The sequence below is a fragment of the Chlamydotis macqueenii genome, chromosome 21, assembly GCF_036417535.1.
Source record: "Chlamydotis macqueenii isolate bChlMac1 chromosome 21, bChlMac1.mat, whole genome shotgun sequence".
NCBI lineage: Eukaryota > Metazoa > Chordata > Aves > Otidiformes > Otididae > Chlamydotis > Chlamydotis macqueenii.
Window position 1 is genome coordinate 4,186,598 of NC_141576.1, and position 25,206 is coordinate 4,211,803.

Genomic DNA, 25,206 nt, shown 5'->3' on the forward strand with positions numbered 1-25,206 from the left:
GGAGTTGCTCGTCACAAACCAGAGCAATTCCTGCACATCTTCGGTTTAAAATAGAGGGAGGTACATTTTTAAATACGGTTTTAAAATAGAGGGAGGTAGATTTAGATTAGATATAAGGAAAAAATGTTTTACGCTGAGGTTGGTAGAACACTGGCCCAGGTTGCCTAGAGCGGCAGTGGATGCCCCATCCCTGGAATCGTTCAAGGCCAGGCTGGATGAGGCTCTGAGCAACCTGATCGGGTTGGAGATGTCCCTGCTCCTGGCAGGGGGGTTGGACTGGCTGGGCTTTGAGGGTCCCTTCCAACCCAAACCATTCTGTGATTCTATGATTCTATGATCTTTGACTCTTCAAGAGATGAAGGTCTCTGCAAGGGAGGTGCTGGCTTTTCCAAGCAGGTTTGCCCAGCAGGTCCTTCCCCAACCTCGGCCACGGTTTTGGGCAGGAAAAGACGCGTTCATACGAAGCACTCACCAAGGAGTTCCCAAACCTCAAGTGTCTTCGTAAACACGGCAAAAAAGATCAGCAAGCGCATGCCCAGCTGAGCAGCAGGGGCTGCTCTGCTGCAGCTACACCGTCCCTTCCATTACAGGGGCTTTTTCTCCAAACTCCTGAAGCGGGTCACAGGCTCTTTTTTTTTTTTTTTTAAAAAAAAAAAAAACCACAAAAAAAAAAAAAACACCCAAAACCCAAAAAACCACCTCTCTGCTGTTAATGCTTTGAGCAAAAGAAGTTGGAAATTGCGGCTTGGAAATCAGAAAGCAGAGAGAAAAAACAGAGTTTCAATACCTGCTCTGGTTTTCCAAGTTCAGAAGGGACCCGATTCAGGACTTTTAGGACTTGGAGGGAGTGGAGGGGGGTGGTGGAGAGCTCATTTCTCAGAGGGTGAATTGTTGGCAGCTCCTCTCATCTCATGCCTCTGCGAACGAAGACGCAGCTATCCCGTGACCAAGCTGAGCGGCGGGCCGCGTGCGGGCCGTGCCGGCAGCCCCAGAGCACTGGACCTGCGCTTTGTGGGCGACCTGTTCAGACCACATTTCTGCCACAGCCAGGCTGCAAAGGATTAATCAATTTTTCAGGAAATCAGAGGTACTTTGTGTGTTCAAACACAGCCCTGTTCCCACCTGGGTCAGCATCTGGATAGGAAACCATCAGGGGAAAACCAAAGGCCAGCAAAATCAATGGCTCAGCAGGGAAACCAGGCCACGCGGGGAGCTTGGGTGTGGGACTTCACCCATCTGATGCTTACAGGGCTGGTTTGGAAACATTTGGGGGCTTGCACACACACATAAATTGCTCTGCATGAATCACAGCAGGTTAGCAAAGCCGTACAACCTTCTAAAGTAGGGATGGCGAGAGGGAGAGCAGGAAAAAGTGCTGCTTCTAGGGGAGCTAAACCCAGCTGGCACGGGACCCTCGGGTCCTGCGTACACCCACAGCCCCGCTCTCTCGGTGCAACCCCCCAACAGTGCCCGTTTGCTAAGGGCACGCTCACATTTCATCCCGAAACGCCGTGTTCTGTGCCGGGCAGCGGCTGGAAGCAGCTCCACTCTGCCCTAGAAGCACTGAAGGGACACGGCTGTAACTCAGGCCCGGACACGGAGATGGAGTCAGGTCTCGTTGCCTGACCAACGCCGGGGAGACTTTGCTCCAGGATTATGTTTTTACAAGGGCCTGATCTGAACTGGAGACAGTTGGCAGTCAGAAAATCCTTCTGGATTTCCCAAAGTCCTCAAGGGAGGATGGGCTTCGGAAAGGACGGCAGCGACGGAGAAAAATTCACCTCCATTAAACCAGATGATGGCAAAGAAAGAGAGGAGAAAATTATTGCAGAAGAATGTGTATTGCAATTGTCCAGTCTCATAGAAACCCACCAGGGAACTTTTACAGCCAGAATGAGATAGCACCACTGAAACCCAACTTAAAAAATTACGGTGACCATCTTCAAAATCAACGTGCTCATAGGAGCTCATGAGCACAGCTGCCTCCCACCATACTATGTGCTTCTGATGTTCCCTAGTGCGATTTTGTTCTGAATAAATAGATCCTTTGGGGGTTAAGTTATCAGATACAAATCTTCCCAGAAGGAGAGTAAACCTGAAACAACACAAGAACAGCTAGAAGACCCAAACCAGCACACGCACCAACCTGCAGACAGCCGCGCGTCCCACAGCACCGAACGCCATCTGCAGCTAGAAAATTAAATAGATCTGCAACTGAGCCACGTTTACACATTAAATACATATAACCCACTCAAACCTTACATGTAAACTTTGGGGAATACCTTCTGGAAAAAAAAATACAGTGTAATATGTAGATATTCAAGTACACATTGCTCCTGGATTGTTTTGTTTGCACCAGTGAAAGAACAAAAATAGAGATTTTTTTTTTTTGTTAATATGTTTGGTTTGCAGCCTCTTTAAGGAACAAAGGTTAAGAATTTGGAGCCTCAGGTAAAAACATTTGGATTTGCTGCTGACCTTCTATGTGCTAAAGGATCTGGCCACAGAGGCTGGAAGATGATAGCTCTGAGACTCTGTCCCCGCTTGTTTGCGTCCTGGCCTTACTGCTGCTTTGGAGCAGGGAAAAGGGAGATTGCATCCCTGGAGTTTGGCTTGTGGAGAATTGTCTTCCTTCCCTCCCTGCCTAGATGTTCACAGGCAGCATGGAGTGCAAGTCCAGTGAGGCACAGAGGGGTGGGAGGAAAGGATGCGGTGGCATAGGAGGAACCCAGGGCATCCTTTCCAGGGAAAATCTGGGTAAACACAAGCCACTTGGCACATTTGCTGGCAGCACATTCCTTGGTTCCCATCTACCAAGGTGTCAGCTGTATAACAGCGCAGGTCACCACCACAGCTTGGAGCCAGAAAATCTTTTTTTTTTTTTTTTTGCACAAACTGGGAAGAACATCGCATTCTGCCAAGATCTGGATTTTTTTTTTTTTCCCCTCCATCTCTGTCAGATAACTCTGATCTTGCAGGAAGACAATTTGAGGAGCCCACCTACTGCTACCAACCTTACACACCATGATGGGGCACGTCTCGTACATCTTCACAGACTACAGAGCTCAACAGAGGAAGGCTTGGCTTAACAGCTCTCCTCAGGGACCAGGGGATCCTCAGAGTGACCAGTCTGGTAAAACGAAAATCAAACTAACCCAGCCAACGACCAGTCGCTCAAAAGAGCGACCACTCTGTCTGAACACCCAGTTCCTTTTATCTGAGGGAGCCTGGGAAGCTTTTTGTTCTTCCTTTTATTTTCAGGGGGGCAATGCTGTTCCCTAGCCAGGGCTCCTCCGGGTCCGCGCAGGCTGTCGCTTTTGTGCTTTGTCCCCCAGATTTAGGGGAGAAATTTGAACTCCGGACCTGCCAGGAGCCAGCCTTACGCAGAGCGGGGCCCTTCCCTTTGCTTTGGACACCCCAGGCTCCTCATCCTGGAGGGAAGCCCGGCAAGAAAAAAGCGCGTGGGGCTTTTCTGTGCCTGCCCATGGAGGCAGTCCCTCAGGCCTGGTAAAACCGCTGGCCGGGTGCCGGGGAGGCGCGTGGGGTGCCCGGCTCCTTCGCCTCGGCTTCCCACAGGTTGTCGTAGCTGAAGTCGCTCTGGAAGCTCTGGAGCTCGGCGTAGTCGTGGTAGGCTGCGGAGTCACGGTGCGGGCAACCGGCCTCCTCCGGAAGGTCATAAGTGCCGACGTTCTCATCTGCAGAAAAACAAGATGGAAGCGGTCAGAGAGCTCCGGAGGAACCCAGTGGCTGCGGTCTCCTCTGCCTTACGGAGACGTGCACCAGCGAGGAGCGGTGGGCTGCGGCACCCAAGCAGCCTCCCGGGAGTCTCACCTGACAGCCGCACCGAAGGGCCTAGATGTTCCTCTCGCAGAGAAGAGACCTGAAGGAGAGAGGCACTGATGAAGATGACTGAGCGCCGTAGCCCTGGGATACCGCACACCGGCAATCAGCTCGCTGGTGGTTCCCCCATCCCTGCTCCCCGGGATGCGCCCCGTCACAGAGCCCTGCAGTGACCCACCACCCTTCCAGCCTGGAGAAAACTGGGATTCCCCACACCCCTGCGTATTCCCCTGCAGCCTGTGCAGCGTGGGGAACCAGGGCTGTGGTTACAAACTCACCTCTTCGAGGTAAGGGGCATCGGCGGGTGGCCGCGGCTGGCGACGGCGCGAGGTGCTGGGCGTGCCGTAACCCGGAGCCACGGACATCTCCCTGCAGTGACTGCTGGGCAGGGGCTGGCAGCTCCGCTTCTGCAGGGAGAGATGATGGGGTATCAGGACGGTCGAGCATCCGTTCGCCTGCGCCGAGCCCGTCTGCCCGTGGCACTGCAGGAACTTAACCAAAACAAACTCCAGGTTTGATACCTGCTGTGGAGAACTGCTGAACGCTGACCTGCTACTTCCCACCTGCAAGCCAGCCCTGCCTACGAGCAGACTTAGGCAAAACAAGGTTTTACGCCTACATCACAACCCTGAAGGCCTTAGATGGGAAAGGAAAGAATGGCTGCTGGTCCCCTGCAATGACCCACAGAGGTAGTGGAAGCTGGCCAGATGTGCAGGATGAAACCTCCAGGATGCTCAGGGGCCGGGGAAGGACAGAGAGCGGTCAGGAAGGACCCTCCAAGGGAAGGGAGGACCTGGCGGTATGGGGGACGCCTGCCACAGGCTCAGAAATAGTCTTATCCCAAGAGATGCGCAAAATCAGAAATGGAGCCTTTAGCAGGCGCTCGGTTATTCCAGCTGGAATTTTGGGGGGTGGGTGAAGTGGTCTCTGTGCCTGACTCATCTCCAGTTTCTGCAGGCTGGATCACATCTCAGCCTCTGCCTTTGTTTTGCCGTTTCTGGCTCTTCCTAGGATCGTTGTCACACTGGCATCCAGCGATAAGACAAGGGAAACCTGTTCCCTTCCGATTCTGTCCTGGCTTGAAAAAAAACAGAGAACTACGCTGTGCCCTGCCCTACCCCGAAATGTTTCCACATCCCGCTCAGGCAGACAGAGGAGGGGGGAAAAAAGAAATGGCCTGAGGCACGGTTTCTGGAGCCAGAAGCCTGCGTGCTGAGTCAGGGGGGTAACCGGCAGCAATACCTCTTCCAGAAAGCTGGAGCCTGCGGCGCTGCGAGCGCCGGGGGAGCTGGGCGTATAGGGGTCAGCGTACAAGGGGGAGCGGGGCACGGCTGGCTTCTCCAGCGAGCTGGAAGCTGTCGAGGGCTGGCTTCCCACCGAGCTCCATCGGTTCAGCTGGAAGGAAGAATTAAAACAGGAACATGGCACGCCGCTCCCTCCTTGCAAATTCACCCCAGGAGGGATCTGAGCGGGGAATCTCCCTGCGTTTCAAGTCCCAAAGACCGCTCAGGCGCGAGGGATGGTGGGGACGACTCCCGATGACAGCAAGGGGACTTCCCGGGGCGGAAGGCACACTCATTGAGCCTGAGGGCGGGGGGAAACGCGGCATCACACACTAAACCAGCGATGGAGACATTCTGGAAAGCTGTTGGAAGAAGGGGCTGTGTCCCATGAAGTAATAGCATTCCTACTTGCAGGGCGCCGGTGGGAATCAGCGCCCAGCATCTCAGGGCTCCGAGGGACCTCGCTCCGCGTGCCGTGTTCACCCTCCCCACCCACGGGCCATTTTCCAATGGAAACGGGTGTCACACCTGCCCCAGGGCCAGCTATTCTTGCCGTAAGAAATGTAAGGAAAACGCGAACCGTGCACCAGTTCCTCGGCCGCCCGACCCCTCCCGGGCAGCCCCAGTGCCTCCCAGTCCCCTCACACTGCTCAGGTCCAGGTGCGGTAGGGGAGCCACAGGGCGATGCCGCGGGCTGCGTGCCGAGTACGGCTCGTTGTACACCGCAGACAGGAGCTCGCCATTGGGGTTTTCGGGAATAAGGCTGCAGACGGTCCTCTCCGTCTCCTGGCTGGGCAGCTGCTGGCCACAAGGCCTACACTTGCCCTTGGACTTTCTGGCGCTGCCCCCTCTCCGCAGGTCCTGCGCTGGCAGCCCCGTGCTTGGCCAGCTGGCCTGCGCCAGGCACTGAAATGAGAAAAACACGATCCCAAAGCTGGCAGCCAACACGAGGCCTTCCCCTGCCTGGGTCGCTGCCGCGGGCATCGCGCTGCGCCCATGCACGGGCAGGGTCCCGCGCCCCACATACACACAAGCCCCTGGACATCCAAATGCTGCACAGGGTCAGAGCAAAGCCCTGCCTAACCCATCACCTCCACCCACCCACGGGCTTTTACTTTGGGATTTCCTGACCTTGGAACAATTTGCCCTTTTGCAATCCGTACCGACAATCCCTACTCAGAGCCGACCACTGGGATGGGACGCTTCGGCAGGCTTTTCCCTTATCAGCAATGATAAAGCTGAGCCAGGACAAACCCAGGCTCACCGACCACCCAAGCACCTGGACAGACCGCTCTGCTCAAAGGCGGCGTCTGTCTCCACACACATCCTAGGATTTTGGGGGGTTCACTTACGTGGAGAGGCTGGGAATAGCCAGGGGAGAGGGGGTCTTCAGGCACCCTGCTCTCAGGCGTCAGCACGAAGGACTGTCCATCCGGGAGAGAGCCGCTGTTCTGGGAGAGGTGCGTTAAGGTGGGCACTCTCCCTCCCGAAGCCCAGGAGTTTGTGCGGCCGTCGGAAGTCAGCGACCCTCTCCCGCTGCTGGCAAACTAGACGGAGGAGAAGAACAGCATGCAGGATCAGCCCCCTGCATGGCGGCGGGCACATCCCTCCCCAGCCTCTCCCGCCTGAAGCATCACCCAGGCCAGCCCGGTCCAGTTCCCCGTGCCCACACGCCAAGGCCAGACCTGGCTCTGGGTGATGCCCACGTGGCTGTGGGTCCGGGCAGCCGTGCTCGGTGCTGCAGGGGTGACTGAGGAGGGCTCGCAGTGGGGAGAAGGATGCTCAGGCACATTGATCCCACCCCAGCTGCATCACTGGTCTCCCTTTCCTCGCAAGACCCCATTAATTAACGTCCTCCCCGCTCAACACGGTCACGGCTCTGGCCAGAGGTCTGCCTCTGAAGGAATTTAATATAAAATATTTCTATCTAACGTAATACAGGGCTTCAGAATAATTTGCAGGGATCAGCAAATTGGCGACAGCCTTCGAGCAGGGGACTCGAAGCAAAGTCTGCTGTGTCACAAGAGTACTGACACGTGGCCAGAGATAGGACAGGAGCCCCGGGAGTGCTGGGAGAGTCCCGGGAGGCAGCGATTGATCACCACGCAAACCCGCCGCATCGGTTACCTGGCCGGGGTGTGGGAGCTTCGATCCCGAGAAACTCTCGGAGCCGGAGAGGGAGGAGTCGGCGTTTCGAAACTGGGCTGTTTTGAGACAGTAGAGCCACTCCTGGTAATCGTCATAGCTGCGGCAGATCACGCGGATCGAATTGATTAGCCGGCCTGCAAAAACATCACTTGCTGCCGTTACCGGCTTAGATCCACAGGTCGCGTTGCTTCCCTCAGAAACCCATGGGAATCCCCTTCTCCATCCCTCCCCATGTTCTCCTGCGATCTGGAGACCCTGGTCTCCTGTGGAGACCCTCACAGCAAAGCCAGGCTCCGCAGTGCAACCAGGGCACAGATGGTCCGAGATTTCCAAGCCGTTCCGTTCGGAGAGCTTGGGCGCTGACGTGAGCGAGCACGGCCAGGAAGACGGCCACAGCAGCTCCGCGAAACCGGCCCGAGCCCAGAGACCTCCGCGGCCGCTGCCGGCACACTCAGACACACACCTTCTATTAAAAAGGAGGTTTTCTCGTTCTCTTCAAAAAGCACATGGATGGCGTTGAGCGGCAGCTCGCCCTGCGGAGAGACAAGCAGGCTTAGGACCACACAGCCGAAAGCGGGTCCCGGAGGAGGACAACCGGGCCACCCCTGCCCACTTGAGGTGAGGGGCACGGGCACGTTGGAGAACACCATCTCCAGTAGCTCGACTCAGCCTTGTCCCAGTAAACTCAGCCTTACTGCAAGAACAAAGCCTCTGAAGCCAGCGCGACTGCGCGAGCCATTTCTCGCTGCTCCTTCCCTTCTATCTCCGTTTTCAACGCTTTCCCATACTTTAATGGCTGATGTCTCAAGAAAAATTTTGCAAACGTGGTCCTGAAGGAGGTTTTAGTTGCTGGATTGGGACTTCCAGCCTTGCAAACAGGAATCCCCACAATCCCTACCCCTTACAAAGAGAGGGCTGAGCCCTGCCAACGCCAGCTGGCGAAACGTGAGCTCCTGAGCCGCGCGGCGCAGTTGTGAACGCCACTCCCGCGACGGAGCAGGGTTTGCTCCTTTGTACGCTCCCGTTAGCAGGGAGCCGAGGCTGAGAGGCTAAAGCAGCCTGTCCTTGGAAAAAACCTGGAGTTAGAAGACACCATGTGCTATCGCCCTTAGGTGCAACGCTACCTTTGCATGCACATCCACCATCGCTCTGCCATCGCCCTGGTGTCCCCTTGGCCGTCCCCACATCCATTCTGGGCACTGGTCCGTGCTCCTGCGAGCCCCGTCCTCAGCCCAGCATCTGCTGCTAGATGTCATTCAAGGGTCACCGCCGACAGTTTTAATTCTCTGTGACGGGCAACCCGGCAGAAGAGCCAAGGGTTCGTCAAGGCTGAATTAGGATCTGGGTCTCCTCTTTCTTTGGGGCTCCCCAAGCTGAATTGTCCTTACACAAACAGAACAAGAACAGCCCTGGGAGAGCAGCTGAAGCAGATTTTGCACTGGAACCACCTCACAGATGAGCTCAATGGTTTCTTTGTCCCATAACCCCCCCGTTCACCTCTCCTGGATGTCACCCTATCCCTTTCCGTGGGCACGGAGCAGTCGGCAGGGGCAGCTGGTCCTCTCCAAAGGTGCAATGGGTTAGGATTCAGCTGCCTAAGTTCACAGGCTGCAAAATAAGGTGTCTAGCAAAAAACCCTCATCATGTCCTCTCTGCAAAGCTGCCCCAGCTGCGCAGGCTCCGGGGAACGTGGCCGACGTGACAGCTTTGCCGTGAGGGAAACATGGAGCGCAGCCGGGCATCCGCGGTCCGTGCCGGCCAGCTGCCTCCCTGCAACAGCCTGTGGGCACACGCGGGCTTCTGCGGCATTTCTCCTGCACTGAAAGTGATTTATGGCCTGAGCAGCACAGGAAGGCAGACCCTGGGAGGGAAAGCTCACGCGCTGCTCCGTGACTCGTTTTCCCCTGCCGCTGTAAGAAATGGATTTTGATGCTCCAGCCGTCCCTCAGCTCTCCGGCGCGTTCGAGCAAACCCTTCTGCCACCAAGGATGGCTGTGTGGGGCTTCCCCCAGGCACCCCGCGCTCCGTGCTACCGAAGGAAATGATCTCCAACCATGGGAGGGGGCTGAGACACCCCAGGGCTCGAGTCTACCAAGGGAAGCGCAGCAGCATCCCGCAAATAACACGCATGACGGCTGCCGAAAGCCCCTCCAGCCTTCCCCAGGCACGGCGTCAACATGCACCCCTCTAATAACTCTCCTCTTACAGAACCACAGAAGGGTTTGGGTGGGAAGAGACCTTTAAAGCCCATCCAGTCCCACCCTCCTGCAAGGAGCAGGGACATCTCCAACCGGATCAGGTGCTCAGAGCCCCGGCCAACCTGGCCTGGAATGTTTCCAGGGATGGGGCATCCACCACCTCTCCGGGCAACCTGCTGATTTACGCCTCGCCTGGGGCCTTTTCCCACGAGCGGTGAGCCACAGCCTGCAGCTTCGGGTGAGCCCCATCCCGGCAGGCTCAGCCCCTGCCTTCCCCCTTCCCCATCCCACACACAAACTTGGCAGCGGCAGCTCCTGCGGTTTGTACGAAACTGAGGAACAAAAGGGCCCGGCTCTTCCTTCACACACAAACCGGTCGGGCTCCGCGTCTGCTCGCGGGGAAGGGAAGTTAATTTGCAGAAGTCCCGGGAGAAGGCTCCTGTGCCCGGACATGCCTGTGGAAAATCAGGTTCCCACTGCAGTGTCACAGGCCGGTGAATCACCTCCCGGCTGCGCAGAGCCCGGCCATCACCCCGGCGAGCGAGACGCTCGCGCACCGTGGGAAGGGAACGTTGCACGGACAGGGCAGACAAATCTGGTTTAAGGTTTCAAAAGAGATGACTTAACCCCAGAGCCCAGCCCAAGGCCCCCGGACGCGGTGCCCCATTCCCAGGAGCTGCAAACAACACGTTCCTAAAAACATGCCCTGTCTGAGGTGTGTCACACAAGGCACCGGCTGCGGGAAAACACCCTCCGCTGTGGCACTGGGGATGGAGGAGAGCTCTCGCTGGCACGTGTCCTTCCTCACGCCCCTTCCCCTCGCAGGCACAGCCATCTCCTCTGGCCGGGGAGATGCTCTACGCAGGTTTTCCCAGCGTAGAATTAAAAGCAGCCTCCATGGCTCGAGGCCTGACATGGACACCAAGAAGGACCCCGGTGAGTTCACACTGAATTTCACCAGCCTGCAGTCTCGCAGCCCCTGGGGCCTCCACGTCCCTGCTGACCATGCCCAGGCATCGCTCAGCGCCCTCACTCCACAGAGGGAAAGGGCAGCAAACGCAGCGGCGGCCTCCCCCCTCCTCCCGCCAGCCCTTCCCCACGAGCATCAGCTGTGCTGCCGGGATGCCGCCTGCTTCCAAACGGTCCCACAGGGCGGGGATGGGAAGCAGGGGGGCAATCCCTGCGGCTGCTCCAGCTCCCGTCTCAAGCAAGCGAGCCAGGCTCCCTGCCAGCACAACCGCACAGAAACCGTGCCAGCCTCCCTCCTCCCAGAGACTCGGATTCCTTGGCAGCCAGCTCCTTTCCCCCCAGGGGGCTTTTGGAGGAGGGCAAGGTGTTTCTCGTGGGAAGATAGCTTGCAACATCCCTCCGCCTGCTCACCTGCCAGCTGGCAAGGGAGCGGCATGGAGGGAAAGCCCTTGCCAACGCGAGGAGCACCAGGGAATCCGGGTGGAGGGGAGCAACGAGGCAAAAAGAGCGGCGATGGGTGTGAGGGAGGAGGAAGATGCTCCAAAGTGAGCTTACCTTAAAGCAGAGGCCGTTGTGTTCTTCGGATACGATCACCAGCGTGGATGGGTAAAGCACCAACAGGCGGTCATGCTGCTCCTTGGAAAGGAAAGAGGGGAAGAGAGGGTTCCCTGTGAACAGCCAGGCAGGGCTCGGATCCAGAGAGCCCTTTACTTCGTCTCTCTGCCGGCAGCCTGAGGTGAGAGCTCTGGGAAGAGCCGAGCCGCTTCTCTGCGACGGGGCTCCACGGGAGATCCCTGCCTGCCCCAGCTCCATCCTGCAAATGCTTACACTGGGCCCTAGGAGCAGTAAGAAACCTTTTTCCATTCACCGGGATGTCAGGGATTGTTGGATTAGAGGCAGCGGGTAGGCAGGAGTCTGCGCTAGTCGCTCCGTCCGTTGCCTTTTCTGAGCCAGGCTGGCAGGAGGTTGCTCCCCGGAGATGCCTCCTACCTGGAAAGGCAGATGCTGAAGCTTCACTTTGGAAACGCACAGGACATCGCCTAGGGATTCCCGCTGGGTGCCTCTCCACTCCTGGACGGGCATGTTCTGCACGGACCACCGCAGCTCCTCCTTCCCCGCGGCGCTCTGCTCCCAGTCATTCTAGGGACAGGAGCAGAATTGAGAAGCAGGGTAGATGCGTCCTCCCCTATGAGTTCAGCCAGCACGCGGCTGCTCTTGGGACACTTCAAACGTGGCAGAAGCAGGAAAGAGTAAATAAATCTGTGCAGAAGCCAGTTTTCCAGCTGAGACTCAAGCAGCTGGCCTGGAAAAGGGGGATTAGGGGAGGAGTAAACCCCACATCTCCTTTCAATATTGTGAAAAAACAGCGAGCGCAGCAAAGAGAATTTGGAAATGGACCCAGAGCCCCTCTCCCTTTCCATCCCCAGCTCGGAGGAGGAGCCCAGAGCGCCATGGGGCACTCAGGATTCTGGAAGAGGAAGGTGTTAGGTGAGCACCTAGAAGTGTGGCGAAAACAGCAGAGAGGCTGGCTGTGGAGATTATCCCTCCCACGGAACGCAGCGGGAGTGGCGCAGCATCCACCCAACCCGGCCCAGCTTTCCCCGGCCCACAGCGTGGGAAACGGCCACGCGCCTCACCATCCCGAAGGCACTAACCTGAGAGAGGAAGGACAAGCCAAGGCTTCCTCCGTTGAGCTGGATCTGTTTCTCCAGGTGATAAAGCCACTGCTTCAGCTCTGACTCGGTAGGGCAGAAGACGATGAGGGGATCCAGCAGCGGACCTAGGTATGCGGGACGCAGGATGAGCTGAGCGGTGGCAGCACCAGTAAGCAATCAGCTGGCCGGAGCCGTTCTGCCCGGCACATCACGCCGTGGGTTGCCTTGCTCTGTTGGCATCGTGCTCCAGCCCCTCCTGCCACCGCTTTGAGGACGTTTCCTCACATCAGGCTCTGTGACATGGACCTTCTCGCCGCCTGCTCTTGCGGCCGTATCTACCTCTGACCACCTCTCCATCCAAAACCAGGCCATGAGCGAAAACCAAAGGCAGTACAAAAATCAGAGCTTGAAATCAACAGATTGTGAAAAGCATCTTTGTGGGCAGACACCCTCCGTGCGGCTGCAGACGGCCTAACCCAGCACAAATTTCAGCCTATTTCTTCGGTTCGCTTTGGCACTCGCTATGCAGAGCATCGGTAGCTTTCTGACACGGTTTATTTAGTGCTTCACCAAATATAATCGGCGCCAGACAAGCCGAAGCTGCTCTCAGACACGCTCTTGAAGGCAGGAACAGCCCCGTGTCGTGTTGATTTTACTGTTTCCAGCTATCAACCGCTCAGCAGCACGAGCAGAAAAGTCCCACACACCCTCTGCTACTCACTGCAGACATAACCTGGTGACGTTGTTAATAATCATTTCTGGCAGGGCGCAGAATGTATGCTATGATTAATAATTTACCAATGAGCTCATATTAAGCCATAGGCGGTGCACGTTCGGTGAGATCTGGCTCTGCGGGACTCGGAAGCATTCAGATAAGCAAGGGCACCGGATAAGCATGATACTTTGGCCTTCTGTGGAGCCTTGCATCCCATAATTCCTGCTTTACTTACAAACAGCAGCGAGTTAAGACTTTGAAACACGTCTGTCGGTCAGGAAATGCGCTCGTACGGACAAAGCGGAGGTGGGGAAACTGAGGCAGAGACTCCCTGCGTGACTTTCCGTAAGTCACTCCGCTCAGATCCGTTAGAGTAATTAGGAGTCACGCATTAATGGGCGCCCAAGTGTCTATGCGTCACCGCAGCTCTTGTCTCCTCCTGCCTCAGTTTCCCCATCTTTGGGATGGAGATAAAGCGATTCCCTACTTTATAGGGCTGCTAGGAGGGTATAAAGGTGCCAGCGTTACCCAGATATTCTGGCAGCCCTGAGCACTTCTCTGGGCATCCAAACCCTTGTATGAACAGCAGGAATTCTGCCGGTAGGGCACGACCCTTAACACGGCACTGCTTGCTCTGCCGCCTCCTCCAAGGCCAGCCCCTCAGCCGTATCCCGAGGGATGTTTGCCTCGCCACATCTAAACGGGAAAATAAAACTCCTGCCCAAGCCCAAGACACGCCTGAAGCTCGTGCAAGGAGCTGCCGGGGAAGCTGCGGAGCGGAGCCAGAAAGACCGCCGCTAATTCAGCTGTTGCCCTTCCCCTCAGCCCCGCGGGCACGTCTGCGGCAGGGCCACGGCACAGCCACGCCGAGCGACCTGCGCCGGCCCTCATGCTCTTCTCTTCCGCCCTCTCCTTCCTCTTTCCTCGCCAACGCTTCCAGAGGGACGCTTGGAGCAAGGAAGCCCCTTCCCGGAGCAGCAGCAGTTTATTCCCACCCCAGTCTCTCTGTCTGGAGACACTAAAGCCAGGTTTGCCAGTGAGGCAGAGGTAACTCGAGGTGCTCAGCGACTCCATCACCATCAGGGGCTGTGGAAGAGGTGGACCACGGAGCCAACGATCGCGCCGGCACCTTCTGACCTTCTGAGCCACCCGAGAAAGCGCAGTTGAGGGGGAACTACCGATGCCACAGGATTTCACAAGAGAATGGATGCGTGTCTTGTGTGTCTCAGAGTCATGAGACAAAAGACTTCCACCCTGACCTTGTACGAGGCCACCGACAAAGCTCTTACCCCCTCCATGCCTTGATTTCTCCTCCTCCAGCAGAAAAATTAAACTGCCCCACTCATGTCCCAGCAATCCCAAATATCACTGCCTCCCTTTCTTCGTGTCACGGCTCCCCGATGCACACAGCACTCGCCACCAGAAGAATTTTGCTTTGTTCTTCCCCTGAGCAGGACACAAACCCGTCGAAGCTCGAGGCTATTTTCCACCCAGCCACACTCCTGCAGAGCAGAACGGGTCCACCCACTCCAGCCCCTGACAGGTTACGCCTGGGAGAAGTTTTCCTTCACTTTACGGGCTCCCAAAAAGGGTTAGAGAGCCCGGTTTAGTACGGTGTAACAAGACCACAACTCAACAGTCCTTAAAATTAATGCTTTGTACCAGCTCCTCTTCATAATTCATGTAATTATTTTTTTCTTTGAGTGGCCACTGTATAACTTTCTCTCTAGCAGAGGACACCGGAGCACGTAGACAGACAGCCTAGGACACAAACGAGCTTTCTTGGCTCCATATCGGATTATTTACCTCTGTGTACTTCATGATTTAACTGCTACTCTCAGGGGCTTGCGACTGCTGTAATTCAGCGATGACTAAGCCTGACGAAGCCTCCAGCCAAGCTGCAGACAAGTTGTTCTCCCGGGAAAAAAACTTCCATAAAGCAAGATCGCTCAAAGAAAAGATTAAAAAGCTTGTGGAGGCTGGAGTGCTGGTGAGGAAAGAGTTGGTGAGGGGACGTTGGGTCCGGATAGCACCGGTCTGGCATCGTCCATAGAGGCAATTCGCCTCTCGGAGCTGCTGCCCACCCCGTGTGCTCGAGCAGTGCCTGCTCAAAGTCAGCTTTATACGGCAACGAGAGGTGGGAGAAGGAGTTTCATTCCATTCCTTGTGATGCACAAAGAGCAAACGACTGGGCAGAGGTGGGAACTGGCACCGTGCATCCCGAGTACCAACCGGCTGGAGCACAGGAGCATCCTTCCTCTGCGCTCCCTGTCCAGTCCCCTCCCTGCCTGCAGCCCCGGGCATCGCTGCCTGCGAAGCCTCGGAGGGAAAGACGCAAACGGGAATTCATATGCTCTCTGCTCAATGCAAACGGAGAGGCACCAACCTGCGATACGGAAAGCGTGATCCTCCTGCCCAGCGCTCTTCCCACTCTCCATTTCACGCACGTTCAGCTCTTTCAACGGCAGCAGCTCCTGCACAAGAAGAACACAACTGTTATTTTTTTGGTAGCCCAGACTGGGCACCAGCAAGCCGCCGTGGCTCACGGCGTTAGACTGCAAAATGTTTCTCGGAGGGGAAACATTTGGGACTTCGATCCAGCACATTCCCCGGGGGAAGCAGTTTCAGCATCTCCCTGGCTCCACCGCAATCCTCCGCCACACTGGCAAGAACACTTTTTTTTGTACCCCCAGCCTTTCAGTTTTAAGAGAAACCTCAGCAAAACAACGGTTTTACATCAAAATTGAGCAGTCCAGTTTCTATACTCCACTTCTTCGGAGTCTCACTACAGCAAAGCACAGGGACGACAAGTTTGCGCTCCCTGTCTTGGGCTTTCTAAACAAGGACTGTAAAAGATGCTAATTGCTGTGATGTCTAGGGGCCAGTACTGGCACATAATTCCTTCTTAATTCCTCAAGAATTAATAATTGAAGGAACTGTTTATAAAGTAGAAGGGAGGTTTCGTAACACTGTTTGTATTCTGACATCTGTCTTTCCAGTGAAAGGCTGGGTCACTGGGTGACTCGAAATTGTACTGGCTATACTGCATTAATCTCAAGTCACCTAGAAGAAAACAAATCATTCCGAAAAGGAACAAATTTTGCAAACATCTACACACTCCTGCGGAGGGAGAGCACATCCAGGGCCTCCTGTTTGTTCGGCTGTGATTTTTTTGGCTGCCTGTGCAAAACAGCCTATTGTTCATTATTCACCAGAATCATTAAAAGATCGATGAACGGTTTGCCAGGACAGCTCTCCAAGGCTGCCCTCAGGTTTTTCTTCCCACCCTCTCCCACATGCCTTTTTCTCTGCCCCCTGCGCCGTCCCGTCCCATCCACCCAGTGCCCCCGTACTGCCCCACTCCCCAGCGCTCGCCCCGGCGCGTCCGGGAGATGCCCTACCTGGTGGGTGAATCCGTCCGAGCCCGTAGACTGGAAGTACAGGTACGACTGGAACAGCTCCAAGAAGCAGTCATTCACCTCCTGCAGAAAAGACACGTTTGGGGGTTTAGACACGTTTTGGGGTTTATCCCAGGACGCCTTCCTCCTCCCAGCTTCCCTCTGCATCTCAGACTGGTCTGCGCACACAAAAGCCAGCGGTCGCTTATCCAAGGGCCACCAGCCCATCTCCGCTGGTGGATCTGCTGCCGGCCCGGCAGCTGAGCAGGGAAGCGCAGTCACATTTCCTAAAAATCACACGTTACTCCCCAGTCCCACAGGGTCACCCCACGCCTGGGAAGAGAAACACTCACAAATAGGTGCTGCAGCTTACCTGGCTGTGCTGGAACTTAAACTTGACCTTGGAGTAATAGATAATTTTGCCCAGATTCCTGACCACTGTTTTCCTTCGTCCTTTCTTGAACAGGCTGGGAAACCTCTGGTCCAGGTTTTCTTTCTGGTTTTCCTGGTTCTGAATACTCTGTGCCAAGGATTCAGGAAAAAAACAAATCAGAACCAGCGGGAGCCTGATGTCTGGAAGAGATGTTCCCAGAACATCTTCCCAGAAGGGCTTCCTTGGAAAGGTGCCCTGGGCAGGCGCCTGGGCCAGGCTGTTCATTTTCGGGTCTCTACGCCAACACGGAGCCGGGGTTCGGTTCCTGCTGGGAGGTTGTCCTCCCTAGGCAGGGGGAGATACTGACCTAGAGGGAGATTTTCTGGGTTAGGAAAGAGGGGGCGCAGGAACACATCCTGCATTTAGGGTCTCTCAACTCCACGGACGACCTCCTGCCATCCTAATCAAATTCACTGGAACAAGGATCAATCAGGGCTAAGCAAACACAGCTCGCCTTCCGCTGGGGTTAGCGGAAAGCTTTTCCTTGCTCTAGTTCCTCCTGGATTCCTCAGCTCTCCTATCTGCCCAGATCCCTCAGTTTCTCTAGATGCAGTCTCTTCTTTCAGGTGCCCGGACAATTTTGAGGCCGCATCACCACACTTGTGTATCGGAGTCTTAAATCTCAGCTTTGTTACACAGAGTCGCAGACTCTGAGTACTCATTCCCAAGCAAAAGAGAAAGATGGACAGGAGAAGCAAGGTTTGTCCTGCTGCTCGGTCACCAGGCTGTGAGGCCACCTCGCTGGGACCCCGCTCCGAACACTGGCGGCCACGTTTCCCAGGGATGCTTCCAGCCAGGGCACGGCCGCGCTGGAGCTGGGAGGCAGGGTGTCGCGGTGGCATGCGGCTCCCCGGGGGCTCGTACGCTTCTGTCCAAACAGCATTTCCAAGAAGGAGCAGGGAAAGAGGGTTCAGCAGGGATGGAATGACAGCCCCGCACAGCTTCCAGCGCTTCCCCGCCGCCCAACCTGCCTGGCTCACGGTGCCAAGGAGACAGCTGCTTAAGCCCTGTGATAAATGAAAAGCCAGCAAAGCTGACCAGATCTGTCTTGCTGGGGCCTCCATGACTCACCCCTCCGGCACGAGACTAACTCCTCTCGCAGCCGTGCCGGGGACGTCAGGCTGGAGGGGAGCTGGAGAACCGGTAACGGGAACCCGATGCTGTCGGGACCCTTCCACCCGCAAAGCTTGGGGCTCCTTTCGGGTCCTCACTGAATTTAGGTAACTCTTTTTAGGACACAAGTTAACCCTTCTCGGCTCAAAGTCTCCCTCTAGCTTTCCCAGCCACACAGTATCCACGAAAACCTACCCATGGAGGTGGGAGCCTGCTGGCTGCCAATTAATGGTCTCACCCAGAGGCAATTAAGCGCAGGAAAAGATTGCATTCGTGCTCCAAGCCGCTGCCTGAACAAAGAGCAACTGATCACCTGACAGCTGGGGCAGCAATGACAAAACGCTGCTGGGGTACGGGGAGCAACCATCACTAGGGAGCGGCGAGAGGATAAAGCAACGAAATTACGGATGCAGAGATAAGCAGCAATGCCAGCTACCAGCTGCCTGGGCGATGCCGCTGCCTGGAACGTGCCAGCCCAATTTGCCAGTAATAATAAAGGCCCCAAGAAGCAAAAGCTGGGAATCCAGCAGTAGTTTTGGCAAAGAGCTCAGCCAACCCACCAGCTTCCACAGGGATGCTCCTGGGACCAGGAGGGAAAGGGAGAGCTGCCACCACTCGCGTGGCAAGAAAGAAACCGAACGGAACACCTCCTCTCCCAAACAAGCATCGAGCAACCCCAGTTTGCCGCAAGACTGAGAAGACAGCTGGATTTAGGGGCATGTCCAAGACCATGGACCGAAATCTCCTGCCACCCTTTCAGCTGCAGGCTTCCACGCAGAAGGCACTGTCCCCCCGTGCCACACCAGCCTTTCAAGCCCCAGCAGCTTTATCACTCATGATCAGGTATTGTGGCTTCGCAGGAAGAAGTGGAACTGTTCAGGTCTTGTCTTTTTTTTTTTTCCCATCTTTTTTTTTTTTTTTTTAACCAGGCAGGTCTCTCTTTTTCTATTCCTGTTTTTAATGTCCTTCACTGGGGTGCCACCATTAAACATCCAACAAATACACCATTTGCCTATGTGCGAGCAGAATTGCCGTCACAGCTTCCCACAGGTTCCTGCCCACATCTCAGGAGAGCAGCAGCAGGGAGCTGGACATCACTAAATCCAGTGGCAACCACAAGTCCTCGCTGAAGGCACGCACCTCGGTTCGTGCCACGCCAGGGGCAGCAGCGATGCCCACCTCCTACCTGCTGCTTTTCCTCCTAACGCCATCCAAGATGGTCACAACCACAACGCTCGTTTTTCCTGCTGTGGAGCTGAAGCTCCAGGAAGAACTACGACGTGGCTGGCCCATGGGCCAGGGTCAGATCCTGGTTTCCCAGCAGCGTGCAGGTAACACCACGGGCGAGCGGGCTGGCAGGCGGCATGGGCAAAGTGGCCACAGCTGCCACCTCCAATTCTGTGATTTTTCTCTGCAGCGGGTGGCACAGAGGTGGCATCAGACACCATCCTGCCTTGGCCACAGAGGGAGCCTGGGGGACCGGGCATGAGCTCATCTGCTTTGTCCATCTGCAGTTCCTACGGTTTCTTTGTCCCTCAACTGGAGAAGCAGGCTGACTACTGAGGATTGGCTTTCTCACTCAGAAGAAAAACCTTTTGATGGTGCTTCCCATAAACTCCTGATCATCAGCTTAGGTACCACAACAATTTCCCCAGGACTTGTCTAAACTCAGGCTCCGGAGAAGACAGCTCCTGCTGAATTTCAGATGTCTCTGGGCTCAGAACCACAAGCGCATCCCTCTCGGAGACAGGTTTGTAGCCACCAGCATGGCCTGCATGTGGCCATCCCCCAAAATGTCCTGTGAGGGTCAGGGACCAGAGCTGCCACAGCCTCCTTCGCGAGCATCACTTATGTCCCTGGTCCAAAACCGTGGCAATGCCTCAGCGTGCAGCCAAAAGAGAACTAGCACTTCTCCTTCCTCTGAAATCCTCCCCCGCCAGCTCTTCACTCCCCTGGTTGGGCTGCACTTGTGACACACACTCTCCTCCCCCAGCCCCATCCTGATGAGCACTGTTCCCATTATCCCCGCTCTCCCGCTGGCTTCGGGGCGGCGCGGATTGTCGGAAACCTGGTTTCTCTCAGGGTTTGGTGAAGCAGCGGGTCTCCGGCAGCGCAAGTGCCCTGACATGTTCCCTTGCTCTCTGTCTCTGACGCCTCATCCTACAGGTAGAGCAAGTTAATAATTAACCTGCCCCAGCCCCTGCAGCCCCCAGTGACTCCCGGCTGAATCACTAAGCCTGGCAGCAGGAAGAGCTCAGCCTAGCGAGGCCAGTGCCCTGGGGCTCCGAAAGCTGCTGTTTAACGATAAAAGAAAGCAAATGAGAAGCACCGCTCTTCTGGCACATCCTTCCCCCTCGCTTTTCCTCAGGCTTCGCAGAAGCCGTAACTGGGAAGTGTGGGAAACAGGGCAGAAGGCTGATGGGAGCAAAAGGCAGAGGCCCAAGGGGGACTGGTGTTCAGGGATGTCATTTGCCCCAGTCCCAAACTGCCCGCCACAGCCAGTGGTTGGGCAATCCCATCTCTTCCGAGACGGCATCGGAAGAGTCCGGTGCTGACGGCTCCTCTCAAACCCGGCCCCACAGCACCTCCCATTCTCAGAAGCATTTCTCTCAAAAAGATGGGAGCGGAAAAGGGACTAAAGCCCAGGCTTTTTCCAGGCCACACAAGAAGCTTGTGGCTGAGCAAGGAGTTGGAATCCCATCTGCCCCAGGCAGGGTAACATCTAAACAACTGCTCCACCCTCCTTCCTGCTCTGAAGAGATCCCACACTCTTGTGCTCCCGAAGGAATCATCTCTTGGTGACCTTTGTTCTCTCAGCTTGCAGGATTCCTTTTCCAGGATCAGCTAAGATGACAGCTCTCCCTGCTTCCCCAGGGCGAGCATCCAGGACCTGTGGGGGGCTTGGTACTCTTAAATGCTGCCCAACCCTTCCAGATGCCAGCCAAGTCCCGCAGGGAACCATGCTCCCACCACGTGCCCAGTACCCTCATTCACAAATAACGGGCAGGACTGTTAGTCCCAGTTCTGCTGTGCTTCCCACCTGGACGGTTCAGGACACAGTCCCCAAGAGAGAGGACAACACATCCATAGCCACCTCACCAGCCAGGAGTGGGATCCCAGTCCTACCCCGTTCTCAGGCTCAGAAGAGGAAAAGCAAAGATCCTTTGGGTTGGAAAGGGCCAACTTGGGAGCAGCTGGATGAAAAGGGACTGCAGGGTCCCTGCTTGTGGGGAGTAGACGTTTGAATTTCTGCAGCAACCCAAAATACATTAGCAGGGCTGCTCAGAACTGGGTCCTGCAAGACATCAAGTCCCTGACAAGCACCTCATCACCAGTGAAATAAACCTCACCAGCAGCTTGAAACCTGAGAGATAACACCCAGCTGCTGACCTTCTCTGAAGCTACCTCTGTCTAGCTGAGGGTCTCTGCCTCAGTTTCCCCTTCCCCCATATCCATACAGTCTATTTACCACGCAGCGGGGACAACGCACACACGGCACAGCCCAACAGGTCCCCGCACTGGCTCCGCATCCCCGGCCCACCCAAAGGTACCGAGCAAATATCCCTGGGAGGGGGGTCATCCTTTCTGCTTTCCCTGAGCGGCGCTGGGAAACGGGCCATAGGGCCACGAGGCTGGTACGTGCCTGGGACAGACCTGCCCTTCCTGATTACCTTCCCGAGGCTTATTGCTAATACGCTGCCTGCTCCGTCTCATTCTAGCGTGGGAATGAATCATCCTACCTTTGAATGCTTGCTCTAATTTTCCTTTCCTTCACAGGCTACCCAGAAACAAAAGAACCCCGAGCAAAGGGGCGTGTGAGATGTTCCCACCACGCCGCCGGCTTTGCTCTCAGCGCTACCCTCCCGCCCCATCCCACAAATTTTGGGCTGATGGCAGGTCCCCCCCAACGCCTGCATGGGGACACCGGAGCTGCCAGCTCTGCTGCTGTGAAGGGCACAGGGCTCATCCCAGGCTGCAGATGCAACCTCCATCTCCTTGAGACGACCTGCTGCTACTCCCTGCCCCAGACCCGTCGTCCCTCGTACAGTGCTGTCCGTGGGGTGGGTGGGAATAATCTCTGGGAGCAGCGGGGAGAGGGGTTGGATGTGTCTGTACTTGCCTTTCCTGGAATATACTGCAGGATTTTGTCTGTGGTTATGTCTCTCTTCTGCCCTCCGTCTATACCAAAAAAGCTGGGCAGTTTTTTCTTGCCATTTTGTCTACAGAGAGGAGAAAAAAAAAACAACAAACCAAACCATACATGCAAACACAGATCCAGGCTGATCCATAGTTATTCTGCCCAGAAATAAGGAAGCCAGAAAGCTCAGTAAGCAATTTGTCACGGGCTTTCTAATCATCCCAGCCAAGCAGAGGGCTGATAAACAGCCTGGGAGAATTGTAATGGGGTTCGTGCTGCACTTGTTGGCGTTTCTTTGCTTTTTTACATGTCTTTGCATAACCAAACGATCAGCTGGGCTCATCCGTGTCTCCAAATCGGCGTGGGGACGGGCTGTTCCATCGCAAAACAGAAAAGATCAAATCCAGCGCTGATGACTGTTCCAAAGCCCTCGGCACAGAGATGCGTGTGCAGACGTACACCAACATCTACTCACAAACAGGTTTTATTTCTGCCTTTGTGGGTTTCCTCCCTCTTTCCTTCCGCTCCCAGCTTCTCCTTGCCCGCACGCCATTAACGAGTGGTTACCGATGCCGCTTAGGGAGAGCTGGGACTGCTTTGTTGGGACTTCCCAGCAGTTGCTCTCCCTTGCAACCGGATTGCGGGGTTTAGTTCAGCAGAAACTGGGCTAATCTCAACGGAGAGCCACGCTCGTGGGAAGGCGGGAGTCAGCGGGGACAGGAGGTGCTCTGGGGCTTGGCCACTCCACCGCAGCTACCTGATGTCAACATCTCAGGGTCCAAATTCCCCAAATTATCCCCTCTATTTTACCCCACAGTAGCTCCACAGACTCCTACTGGTTTGCTCCCAATTTACAGGAGCTCAGGAGACCAAGGGGACAGTTTCAGCATCTCCTCTTGATGAGAAATCCCTCAGCCTAGCAGAGTTTATGGGTTTTGTCTCAGAGCCCAGCACACACGCTGAACCCAACATAGGAACCACCCCGATTCCCAACCTTTCCAGCCCAGGGTGCTCAAAACCAGGAGGGCTCCACTTTACGCTTGCTCGGGTACCAGTAGCACAACTGTCACCGCGCTGAGGAGAACACGGGCAGCGGGGAAGGCAGCGCACGGGGAAGCCTGCTCCGCACCCCCCGGGTCGGCTCTATTTTCGGACAGCCGTCCATCGCTGCGGTACCCGAACGCTGCCCCGGCCAGCCCAGCACCAAAGTCCGCAGGGTTACAAACACAGATCAAACCACACGGGCAGAGCGCTGGGATTTGGGGCTTTCTCTCTCAAGTAAGAGTGGGAACATTGGGATTTTTTCCCCAGTACAGCTGGATTTTAGAGATTTCACAACTGGGTGTCATGAATAATAATAAAAAAAAGAATCGCAATGAAAACAAGGAGCAACGGGCATTCTACACCGTGCTCTGCCTGTCCCAGAGAGGGGAGTTCGAGTTTTGGAAATGAAATGACATAAATTGCATTTATCCCGGGGGCAGGGTCCCGGGGACGCTCTGCGGACAGAGCCCCGGGGGTCCCTTCCCCGCACTTTCTCGGCACCGCCCCGCAACCCCGCAAAACCCCGCAAAAACCCCCCGATTCTGCCCAGCACGTCGAGAATTCCCGGCTTTCCGGAGCGGGGCTCGGCTCCCAGCCCAATTTTGGGAAGCCCAGCCCCAGTTACAAAAACCAATCCCGGGTTAAAAACGAGAGCACTTACGGTTTTTTCAGCGAAGGCTTCCGTCGGAAGGAGCCCCCCAGCCCCCCGGGGGCCTGAGGGACACAAGCCACGTTCCCCATGCCGGCAGCGGCTGGAAGCTCCCGGGGGGAGCCGGGGGAGGTTGGGCCGGTCTCAGGCAAACTCTCCCCTTCCGCCCGCGGTGACTCGCGGGGGCGTGGGTGCGGGCCGGGCTGGGCGAGGCTTTGGGTCGAGGTAACCGGTGCCCCGGCCCCCGCTGCCCCCGCCCCGCGCGGCGCTGGGAGGGGCGAGACAGGTGAGGGGCGGGGGGTCCGATCCGGGGAGGGGTTCCGCTCTTAATTTCCTCCTAGAAACGTTTCACACTTGGGGCTTAGTGAACAAAACGGTGGGTGAATCCGGTCTTGGACCTCATTTTCCGAAACAAGGAATTAACCACGGAATTAAAAATCCAGTGGTGCGCAGATGCAGCCAGTGGCCAGTGAACAGTTGTATTAGTTCCAAAAAAACCATCCCAGATTAGAGCGAAATAAACAGTATAAAAATATAACAAATAAACAGGGGCAAGCTAGGGTCTGGTGAAATCTAGGAAGCACGGAAAATTGATAAAGGAAGCAAAGAGCAAAAGGGTGATGGAAATTATGGGCTTGTCGGTTGAAATTGATTCCTAGGAAAGTGATCGAACAGCCGTTAGGGAGTTTGGTTAACTTTAAATCATCGAATCATAGAATCTTTAAGGTTGGAAAAGACCTGCAAGATCATCAAGTCCAACCGTCAACCTAACACCACTGAGTCCACTAAACCCTGCCCTGAAGAATTACAGGAAGAAGATGTTTAAGAATTAAAGGAGGGGAACTAAAAAAACTAGAGGAAAACTAAAGGGATATTTATAGAAGAAACATTTTAAAAGGAGGCAAACCAAAGATTCCTGACCATGGTGTGAGTCCCTTACCGCATGGAAATGGAAATAAGGGGTGAGTAGTTAATGATAATACAAAAGGTAGATGAGAATAAATATTTCTGTTCTATGGATTGAAAAAAAAAGTAGGCAGTATAGTTATGGGAAATGACAAAACCCTTGTCATTCCATGGTACTGCAGACGGCTGTTAAAAAGCAAACACAAAACTTAGATGCTCAGGATCAGAAGGTCCAGAGAATTCACATCCAAGAGTTTTACAAGACCTGAAAAACAAAAGGCCTTGGATCGCTGCTGCTCGTTCGCGGTGAGTCTTGCAGGACCATGGAATTTGGTGAAGTGAATGGGGATACACTGTTCCAACAGGTAAAGAAGACCATCCAGGTAATTATGGGTCTGTCAGTTGCCACTGATTCCTAGGAAAATGGAAACAGCTGTTAGGGAGTTTGATTGACCTTAAGAATTAAAGGAGAATGGAATTAATACAAATCAACTTGGGGTTATGGAAAGCAGATCTAGTCAAACTAATTTAATTGCTACCAGATTTGAGAAAAAAAAAATCCGATTTAGTTAATAAAAATAATAGTGCTGATCTAAGAAATTGCTATAAAGAAATTACTATAAATTTTCTGAGTAAGACTCAGAAACACTCCAGTGACTGTGAGATCCACCAAGACACCATAGCCTGGCCAGGCAGGGACAGTCAACAGCAACCGCG

The 25,206-nt window shown here is 55.2% G+C and overlaps 1 protein-coding gene across 1 annotated transcript; it reads right to left on the minus strand.

Moving 5' to 3' along the window:
• Positions 1-1,828: 1,828 nt before the first annotated feature.
• PLEKHN1 (pleckstrin homology domain containing N1) lies at positions 1,829-23,719 on the minus strand. The gene is made up of 16 exons (XM_086764522.1): positions 23,596-23,719; positions 21,873-21,972; positions 16,580-16,726; positions 16,210-16,290; positions 15,195-15,282; positions 12,094-12,218; positions 11,429-11,578; positions 10,994-11,074; positions 7,735-7,804; positions 7,251-7,405; positions 6,476-6,670; positions 5,769-6,029; positions 5,083-5,235; positions 4,119-4,331; positions 3,832-3,880; positions 1,829-3,695 (listed from the first exon to the last, which is right to left on the minus strand). The coding sequence occupies exons 1-16, from the start codon at positions 23,673-23,675 to the stop codon at positions 3,499-3,501; spliced, it is 2,145 nt and encodes a 714-aa protein (XP_086620648.1). The 5' UTR covers positions 23,676-23,719; the 3' UTR covers positions 1,829-3,498.
• Between the last annotated feature and the right edge of the window lie 1,487 nt (positions 23,720-25,206).

Excerpts from the sequence above, each read along its gene's own strand:
- PLEKHN1 (XM_086764522.1), bottom strand. The coding sequence starts at position 23,675 with ATGGGGAACGTGGCTTGTGTCCCTCAGGCCCCCGGGGGGCTGGGGGGC. Across the intron at positions 15,283-16,209 it reads CGGACGGATTCACCCACCAG|GAGCTGCTGCCGTTGAAAGA; the intron begins GTAGGGCATCTC and ends CTTCTTGTGCAG. Across the intron at positions 12,219-15,194 it reads TCACGCTTTCCGTATCGCAG|GTCCGCTGCTGGATCCCCTC; the intron begins GTTGGTGCCTCT and ends CCGCATACCTAG.